This window comes from Meleagris gallopavo, unplaced genomic scaffold (genome assembly GCF_000146605.3).
Source record: "Meleagris gallopavo isolate NT-WF06-2002-E0010 breed Aviagen turkey brand Nicholas breeding stock unplaced genomic scaffold, Turkey_5.1 ChrUn_random_7180001928458, whole genome shotgun sequence".
Lineage (NCBI taxonomy): Eukaryota > Metazoa > Chordata > Aves > Galliformes > Phasianidae > Meleagris > Meleagris gallopavo.
The window spans coordinates 225-10341 of record NW_011190636.1 but is presented as its reverse complement, the minus strand read 5'-3'; the positions used below and the strand labels follow the sequence as shown (position 1 = coordinate 10341).

General features: G+C 41.0%; 1 protein-coding gene across 1 annotated transcript; it reads right to left on the bottom strand.

Annotated features, from left to right (window-relative positions):
• Window positions 1-2137: 2137 nt before the first annotated feature.
• Window positions 2138-5090, bottom strand: LOC100548480 (filamin-A-interacting protein 1). Its single transcript, XM_010727696.2, has one exon. It carries the CDS (start codon window positions 4952-4954, stop codon window positions 2153-2155), a length of 2802 nt encoding a protein of 933 aa, XP_010725998.1. The 5' UTR covers window positions 4955-5090; the 3' UTR covers window positions 2138-2152.
• Window positions 5091-10117: the final 5027 nt, after the last annotated feature.

Genomic DNA, 10117 nt, shown 5'->3' with positions numbered 1-10117 from the left:
GCTAAGAAAAAAAGCAAAAGCAATGAGCTGAGAAAGCAGCTTTGTTTCAGTTTGTCTTCTTTGATTTTATGAGCTCATACCCTCAAAACATTACCAATGTTGGTTTCTTTGAAGGTTAGTAAGTGATTACACCTTGTTTTTCCTGACCGGGGTATTGCATGTGTTTATAAACCAGCCATTTGCAAAACAGATGGTGAATATACAACTTCTATTTTTTTCAGAGGGTTAAGGAAGAAAAAGTACAGTTGACTTTGTTAGAAGTTCCCTGCTAATCTGACATGGGCCTTAAAATACAAAGGAAAGCATAAGATAAAGTAAATCATATGGTTGAGCTATTTCCTTACATTCCAAATCAGGGATGAAGTGATGAAAGAAACTACATTTTAGCCAGATGAAAACAAAAGAAAAAACATTTTGTCTGCCACAGTCCAGTGCATCACCACAGAAGAGTCAAACATCTAGTAAAGAAGAATGGGGAATTCTCAAAAAAAGGTTTTCTAAGCTTCTGAGAGACAAAGGAGCTTATAAATGAATTAACTTGAGACTTTAAAAAATGAACAATTGCTTCTAGTATACAGGAGTCCCTGTAAAACATCTCCAATGCTGAGGAGAGATTGTACATTCAATCCCAAATAGATCAGCATGGCAAATGCAAATTTCTATGAGTCACTGGCCTGAAATGGGAATGGCAGCATCTCTCTAGAAGCGTGGAAATGCTTCCATATCTTTGAAGGTACTTTAAATACATTTTGACATTTCAGCTTGGACTGAGATGACTAAAGAATATGTTACCTGAGTCCACTCCTAAACGACATAGGCAAATGAACAGGACATGACTGTTCAGTATTTGTCAAGATAAAAGAAAGAGACTGTAACCAATTAAGGTATTGCAGTAAAAGGTAACGAAAAAAAATCCAGCATTTTTCTACAGCCCACAGAGAAATTCATTGCCCTATGATGTTGTGAAAACAACAGAATAAACAAGTTCAAAACACAGAATAGATAGAAGAAAAGAAAACTCCACCACAGTCTGTTAAACACAAAGATGTGGCTACAGGCTCTTTTTCAGAAAGAAATACTCATCTACTGCCAAAGACTGGGAATAGACACTGAGGAAAACATTACTCTCTGTTTATCCACTTAAAATAATCTTACCCTAACTGCTACAACCTAATGTCTAGCTAAATAAGCTTTTGGATTAATACAGTACTGCTGCTTTTGTATGTTGGTCAAATTCTTCTTTCCCAACTAAAACATTGCAAAATGATGTCCAAGGCCTAGTAAATCTTAAGGCAGGGCGAGCACTATCAAAAAAGGGAACCAACATAGACAGAAAGCAGCAAAAAATGTGATAGTGAAGGCACTTAGAAAAGTTGCTAACATTAGTGGGACAGAAAGAACTTTGGTATTCACTGGCTGAAAGAGACTTGGAGCACAAAACAATGGTACCAGGTCTGGCTATTCATTTCTACAGAGTCCAGTATTACAGCAGATGTTAATTAAGTTATAAATGTAATGAGATTCTACCAAAGAAATATCAGCCTGCACTATCAGATGCTAAGGACTCTCCAGCTGGGCCAAAAACCACTAACAGTTTATCAGAAGTCAGAATTTGTACTTAGCAGAAATTGCTGTCATCTTTATCATTCTTTGTCTCTTTCTCATTTGGAATTTTACAGGACTTCCATTATATTCAGTAGCTTTGCATGGACTTCCTTTCAAAGGAAGGAAGTCCTTTGGGAGATAATGCCAAAAGTATATTAAAGGGCACTTATAAACAGGAAAAAGCCCAAATTTTTACATGAGCAGATAGTGATAGGACAACATGGAACAGTTTAGAAGTAAAAGAGGTAAGATTTAGGTTAGATAATAGGGAGAAATTCTTTACTCAGAGGGTAGCGAGATGCTGGAACTGGTTGCCCAGAGAAGCATTGAAAGCCAGGTTGGATGGGGCCCTGGGCAGCCTGATCTGGTGGGGGCAACTCTGCTCAGGCATGGGGTTGGAACTAAGTGGTCTTTAAAGTCCCTTCCAAACCAAGCCATTCTATGATTCTGTATCATTGTCCAATGCTGGCATAAAATTACCCATTTATATCACAGGCAAATTCAGATCTTATAGCTAAGCTTATATCTGAAACACATGTATGGCAGCCTAGAGTTTCTCCTCTTTCCACTCACGCTTTCCCTTTTGGTGTCTTAATCCCAAACTATGCTCTCCCTTCTCCTGACCATGAAGGTTACAAAATGGGTCTGTGCTGCTTACCACAGACTGCGTTCCTCGTGTGGAGGACGTAGTTACAGGTGTTATAGTGATAGTACTTGTCACCTTGCTTGCTGCAGGCCGTGAGGACAGGTTGTTCCTGGGTGACCGTAGGACAGTACCAGTGACAACTTCTTTTTCAGCTGCTATGTTCAGTGGTCGGACTGTTATCACAGGACTTGAACCATCTGGTGCAGCACCAGGAGAGCGCTTAAACTGGGAACCCAAGTGGATGTGAATTTTGTTGTCTTCTGTTGTAATAATATTGGCGTTGGTGTTGTATTTACGGATTGGAGATGGGACAGTTTGTTTTTCTGGTGTTACTTTGAAAACAGCCCTTCCCATGGTCATGTCTTGTGACTGTGGAGAAACAGAGATTTCTGCTGGTGCTGCAGATGTTGATACTGTCATAATCTGAATTGGTGATGTGGGTCTGTCGACAAAAGGTACTCTACCTCCCTCTGGAGACTTTTCTCTGGAGAATGTTGTTATAGTGACTGGGGACATGGAACGGTCTGGGCCCAATGGACTTTCACTGCCTTTTCCTTTTGAAGGCATAATATTTGGAGATGGAATGATGGTTATCCGTGGCTTCTGATTTCCCAAAGTAGGAATGACAGTGGTACTTGAAAAAAATTCCTCTGAGGTTGGGCTGGTTATTTCCAAAGTAGCCGTGCTGTTCTCATGGTCTGGTGTCACCCGAATATGAAGAGGCTGACCCTGCTTTGGCGAAAGGACAACTTCCCCAGGATGTGCTGTGCCACTGTGGGCTCGGGCTCCTTTATCTGGGGTTGCCTGAGCCCCAGGTTCTCTCTTTCTCATCCATGGTATCCAAGATTTCCTCATCGCAAGTTCGTTTGCTGCTGGAGGGTATCTCTCAAGCACTGAAGAACGCTCCATGGGCTTTTTCAGACCTACCTGTCGCAGATTGCTCATTATGTGGTTCTCCTCCTGGAAGGATTTCCGTATAAACACAGCTGGAGTTTCTTCTTCTGCTGCTTCACTGCTCACAGCATCTGTTTGCACACCTGTGGATGTCACAGGAACGTCAACCATTCTTCGTCCATTTATGCTGGGCCTCAGGGCACGGCTGTAACGCTTAGAAAGTTCTAACTCTCTCGTTAGATTCAGAACTTCCTGCCCCATGCTCTTGTTTTTATTTTCTTCTTCTATAAACCTTTGCTGCAGAACTGAATAATCCACTTGGAGCTGAGAAAGCTGGTCTTCTTTGTTCATCAGCTCATGGATTTTTTCCTTAAGAGCTTGAACTTCTGCTTTCAAATCTCTGCTTTTAGCCTCTTCCAGACGAAATCTGTGCCTCAACTCTGCCTCCTGGCTTACCGCTTCACCTTTTTCTATTGCTTTGTTTTTGGCAATCTGGAGCTTCATCTCCTCCAGCTGTTGAGACAGTAAGTTAGCTTTATCCTGCTCAGTCCTAAATTTCTGCTCTAGCTGATCATATTCATCTTCTGTCTTCATCAAATCTCCTTCAACCACTTCCAGTTGTTTGAGACGTTTTTTCAGTCTTTCAATTTCAATAGTAAGTTCCTTAATCTTGTTGTCCTCCTGACAACCATGCTCCGGTCCTTTTCTGGCTCGACCTCTTGTAATTTCTCTCTCCACTTCCTCCATACCATCAATTCTTTTCTTTAACAGGTCAAATCGACAGCTTAGTTCTGAGGACTTTTCTTCTTCACTTTTCAGTTTAACAATTAACTCATCCCTTTCTTTTGTCAAAACAGACACCTTTTCCTCCATTTCTGATTTCAGTTTCAAAAATTTCTTACTTTCTTCTATCAGTTTCTCTGTTACATCCATAACTTTCCCTTGTTCAACTTTAAAATTCTTGTTTAAACCCTCAACTCTTTTTTCTTCCTGTTTTATTTTTTCCATCATATTTTTCCGTTCATCAACCAACATTACGGTAAATGACTTCAGCTTTGTTAGGTCATCTTTTAAGCTTATTTCAGCTTTTTCCAACTTACTTTCTGATGCCTCAAGGTCTTTCACTCGAGTCTTCACCAGTTCCAATTCATTTATCAAATCCTTAGTTAAATTCTTCTCTTTCTCCAAGTTTAAGTGTAGCTGAGTGCATTCAGACTTACTTTTACTGAAAGCCTCTTCCAGTTTCTCTAGTTCTGACATTCTCTTCTGCAACTTTTCCACTTCAAGTTTCAACTCTTTGTTATGGTGCTCTTCCTCTTGCAGTTTATTTTTCAGCTCTTTACACTGGGATTCGGTTTTTGTGATCTCTTCATCTTTTCCCTCCATTTCAAGTACACGCTTGCGGAGGTTTTCAACTTCTGCCATTAAACTAGAGTTCCCACATTCCCCTTTTGCTATTTTATCTCTTAGTTCCTGAAGTTCCTCCTCAGCTTTTTGAAGACTTCTGTTTGTTTCCTCTAGCTCCTCTATTCTGCGAGTCAACCCAACCAACTTGAGCCTTAGCTGTCTATTATGTGACTCTTGATTAGCCAGTTTAGCAGTCATCTCCTCATGTTCTTGAGAAAATGACGAAGTTTTGTGTTCAAGTTCTGTTTCTAACCGCATCAGTTTTTGTCCATCTTCTTTTGTTTTTGCAGTAACAATTTTAAGCTTTTCTTCTTCTTCCTTTAGTTTTTGATTTAAATCTTGTATTTTCTGGCTTTGTTGATCAAGTTGTTCAATATGCATTTGTCTTTCATCCACCAGCATGAGTGCAAATGATTTGAGCTTGACTAGTTCTTCTCTTAGTTTATTGAGTCTCTTTGTGTGTTCTTTCTCCTTCCGGGCTTGATAGATCTTCTCCTGCTCAAGAAGTTTCTTCAATCTGAAACAAGTTAGAACAAAAGTATTAAACTACAATATACGTGTATTTGGTGCATTTCTCAATTTGCTGTAATTCTCTATTTTTAATTCACTTTCAGCAAGATTCTTTTTATACCCATTAATAATCTCTGTCACCTTTCAGCATGTAACAATCTACCACATTTACATTCCGCAGCCAAAATATCTTAAATTAGAAAATTAACTGAAAACTATAGCAAATCATCCTGAATTCAGACACTGAAATTTTATACATGTCTAGATAGGAGAGACATCAGTTTTTAATTCCTTTGCATTTATTTCTCATTTAGGATGACGTTGATAAGGATGTAACATATCCTATCAGGATAGATATTGTCTACTCACCAATCCATTTATACTGACTTTTTTTTGCATGATGGTTTCCTCATAAATGTCTTACATATATAAAAGTGTGAAAATAAGATAAAAAAGGAAAACTAATTGCTATATGTAACCATACACAAATGCTTATAAATGCTAATTATAAATATACCAGCTGGACACAAGATTATGCTAGCACATGACTGATAACCATCTGGGCATCACAAGCATAAGAAATTAGCAGTAAGAGAAATTTGCCAGCACAGTGATAACGGATGTCAAAAGGTTTGTTCTCCTTGTCACACTGCCATTTACAGTAGCAGATGTTGTTGACTGCAAGAGTTATCAAACCTTTGGCTACAACTAACCTCAAATGTATTTTCAAGAAATATAAAAGCACAAATCAGATCTATCCTCAGAAAGATGATACAGACCTACATTTTCCAGCATGGAAAGTTGCATTATCCGTTACCCATGCAACATTTCAATAGGGAAATGAAGCACACTTCCTAGTTTATATCTATTCATATTGAAGATACACTGACATGAAAAATAAATAGAGTTACAAGAACAGAAGGATATATTCCTTACTAGTGCATTAATGCAAAAGCAGTATGATTTTAAAAAGAAGACAGATATGTATGGTGAATTTACTGTGAAATGACACATTTTTCAAACCACTGTCAAAGCACCAACTTTGGTAAAGAAGTGTAATGTAATGATTCAAATCCACTTGCTTTGCTCACCCATTCATGAAACAAATTTCTTTGTAACTGCAACACACAGTGAAGTGGTAACAGCAGAGCAATTCACCACCCAGTTTCAGTCGTAGCAACTGAAACCCCCGAGTTTCAGCAAAGACCAACTTTATCAGCAGTGTTGTCTGAACTCCTGCCCTGTAAGTGGTAGTGGGTGAAGCACGGGTACATATTCCCCTCTGCTGCCCCAGGAATGAAGTGCTGCAGAGAGCTCTGGGACACAATATGGTGCACCAGGGATATCTCCTGAGCCCTCACCTGAACTCTAAGCTCATAAAGCCAACCAGCTGTTAATGTTTCACTCCTCATCCCTCAGGGACCAGAGGGAACAGGAACTGGAATGAAAAGCTATGAGAAAAGAGAAGGAAGCCAGAAAGCAGAACATGATACAGTAGGTAGGGAAGGATAGGGCTGAAGAATGCATTTGAAAACAAATCAGATAGGATGTGGGAGTAAGAGAATAGTAGGAACCAGCAGGAGAGTGAAAAACAAACAAACCTTGCAGCCAACCTTACTGGGTCACAAAAAAATCTCTTTAGTTTTGGCAGCTCTTTGGAAAGGACTGAAAAGACATGCTGGTCTATGTATGCCTCATTATGGGTCACGTTGGAGTATCAAAAACTAAAAAAACCTGCTGCTATTCACAAAGCACTCACTTTTCACACTCAAGGACAAACTTTATTAGCATGCAGTATATTCCCTAGCTACTTTATCACACTGCTTTATGCAAAAGTCTCTGCCAAGAACTCTCCCTATCTCTCCCAGGCTACATTTTTAAAGAAGGACACATTCTCTCACAAAATACTTTTTGCCATAACAGAACAGTGGGAGCTAGCCTCGTGGGGCTCTGAGCAACCCATCTCCCAGTCATTAACTTATAAATGAGAATATGAGATCTCAAGAAAAGAGAAAATTCGAAGGTCGACCCTATCAATTAAAACAAACAAACAAAACAACCAACCAAACAAACAAACAGAAGACAGCTTTGTTTTCTTTTTGAAGATTTTCCCATTTGAAAGCCTATCTCAGATGATTGCCTATGATTCTGAATTGCCAGGCTGTTCATAGAGAATGTGTGTGATTTTACCTAGCAGTACAGGCAGCCAGGATGCTATGCAGAGTGCAGAGCAACTCACTGCCCCACAGTTATCTGTGAGCCTATAGGGCTGAGAAAGCACATCCTGGGAAAACAAAAGAAATACCTGTTTGTTAATCTGAGACAAAGAAATGCCAGGGATGAGGCTGAGCAACACAAGAAGAAAGCACATCAGCACTGTCACCATGTTGTGCCTATCAGGAGGTTCAGAAGTGTTGAATAACTGGATCTGCAGTGCTGGGAAAAGCAAAAATGAACTATCATAGCTGTGACAATACAACCTGGTAACAGAGCTTACACGTGCATATTGAACAGGGTAGGAAGCACCATGGAGTATTTTATGTGCCTCAGCTTTTAGAAGTAGAATCAGACTGCACAGGGTCTGACAAGAGAGCTTTCACAGAAGCCTGATGCTTGATGAGGCTTCTCTTTTCCACATCCAGGAGAACTACTTCTTTAAGGGATGGATGGAGCACATCCACATCTGCACAGGTGCCAAATGAATCAACAAAATCTGTGCATTTTCAGTGTTATTTCTAGCCACTAAAAATAATGCTGAGTTGAAGCTTGCTCCTGCTTTTCTGTCTCCTGTCTAACTCTTATACCTCAGCAGCTAAACCAGAAATTCAGCAGGACTGCAAAGTGGTATTGCCTCATCCTCACCCTCACAAACGGTTTGTTATCGGGCTTCTCATCTCACTGCTGCTGCTGTTTGCTAAGTGACATCGGCCTGCATGGGCTCTGCTAAAGGCTGAGAGCACTGCAGAGACTCTTAATGTGTCATCTAGAGCATTAACTGCATTCCAGGTTGTCAGGAGGTTGAAAGCACCTGCATTTAGAGTCAAAACAAGCAAAAAGGAAAAGAGAGGGAGAAAAAAAAACAACCTCACAACACTTCAATAATGAAATGTGAGCTAGTACCAATAATGACAAGACCATAGTTTGGCACTCTGAGCCCAGTCCCTGCATTTGCTGTCTTGGTTTGCTTATCTTTTTTTAGAGATGAGGAGAAATATTTGGATAAAGTTATATAATCTACAACCATCAGTATCAGTCTCATGGGCTGAGCATCCAGTCTACAGTGGGAATGAAGGCAGGTCTGCTTAGTGCCTTGTGACGGCAGATCCTAACTGCTGCTTGTCAGTGGAAAGCACTGATGAGATCAGCATAGCACCTTCCTTTCCCCACAAGTTTCTCAACTCTTTACAAGGGTAGATAATGGCAGGACAAGGGGCAATGGTTTTAAATTGAAGGAGGGAAGCTTTAGGTTGGATGTCAAGGGGAAGTTCTTTACAGAGAGAGTGGTGAGGTGCTGGAACAGGCTGCCCAGAAAGGTTGTGGATGCTCCATTCCTGGAGGTGTTCAAGTCCAGGTTGGATGGGGTCCTGGGCAGCCTGGTCTAGTATTAAATGCAGAGGTTGGTGGCCCTGCTTGTGGTGGGGGGGAGTTGGAGTTTCATGATCCCTGAGGTCCCTTCCCACCCAGGTCATCTTGTGATTTTGTGATGTTGTGATTCTGTGATGTTGTGATTCTGTGATTCCCTACCTATTATATCAATACAGTTCAAGTCATACATTGAATGCAAGGCCTTCTGCTGCCGTGAGGGTCCAGGTGCTTTTCCCTCTCCTTCCTTTCTTTTGCTGTCAGCAGAAGGAGAGCTGGTGGGAGTGATGCTGTGGGGTTGAGGACATGGAGGCCTCTGTAGATCAGTCTCAGTTTGCAGAAAAGGATGACACAGTAGTGAGGGGAGAGCAGCTAAAGACTTGGCTTTAACCTTCACAAGCAGTGTGCTGGAAATTACCAGCAAGGATGAAGAGGTGAGGGGAAATGTACCAGCCCTCCCTGTCCCCCTTCCTGAGGGTTTGAGGCTGAAGGGCCTTTTTGCTTCCCCTTCCCTCCTAGAAGCTTCAAATGGGCTGGGATGCCAACAGCTTCTGAACACTCCAGAGAAGTGGCCCTGCTACTGTTGTCAAGATTATGTGCCTAAGTTCTGTCCTACCAGTCCTGAATGACTTGCTCAGGCTGGGGCTGATCACTCAGTCAGGTCTAGAAGGCGTTTTTTCCATAAAGGAAGCCTGGCCAAAACCATACAGTTTCCCCCCTCAGCTACATGCCTGCTGCCAGAAAGTCTGGCTATTATGTCAGTGTTTTTGTAAGAGACAGTGCTGGATTACAGTGCAGACTTGGTTTGTAAGACCAGCACATTGGGTGGGGAGATGCCCAACACCTCTTCTACGGTTACAGACTTAATTTAACCACGTGTATTGTTTTTCCTACTTTATTTCAGCATATGTCAAGTTCATTCACTGAGGCACATAGGAAGAACCACACAGTATCATCTTCACAGCATCTGTCCTAAGACAAGAATGAGACTTCACCATGAACAACAGCTTACAGGTGGAGAATGATGCTGTGGTGGCTCATAAAGACAATAGCTTCATAGTAGAAGAGCTTTGGTAGGTTTTACTGAATTTTAGATGGGACTTAGTTTATCTGTAAACTGTAAAAGAAGTGGCAGCAGCAAGAGCTGAACCAAAATCAAGCATTAGGTGTTGTCCACATTTGCAAAAGAAATTACAAGCAGTGATCCGTAAGCACTGTCCTGCTTTCTAATAAAGTTCATGAAAACATTTGAAATACAACAAACATAGGAAACTGGGAAGTGCTGCCTAGTGCTGCTGGCTGTTAAGAGCCCTCCTTGTCTGGATGAGGAGCCACGAGATGGTTTAGTGGCTTGTGGTAGCAAGGGTAATGGGGGAATGGTCGGATTAGATGATCTTGTAGGCTCTTTCCAACCTTATGATTCTATGATTCTTCAGGGTGGCACACAGTATTTTAAGAAAATATAAAGAAGTT

Bases quoted from the DNA above. Each gene is read 5' to 3' on its own strand.
- LOC100548480 (XM_010727696.2), bottom strand. From the start codon at position 4,954: ATGCTGGTGGATGAAAGACAAATGCATATTGAACAACTTGATCAACAA.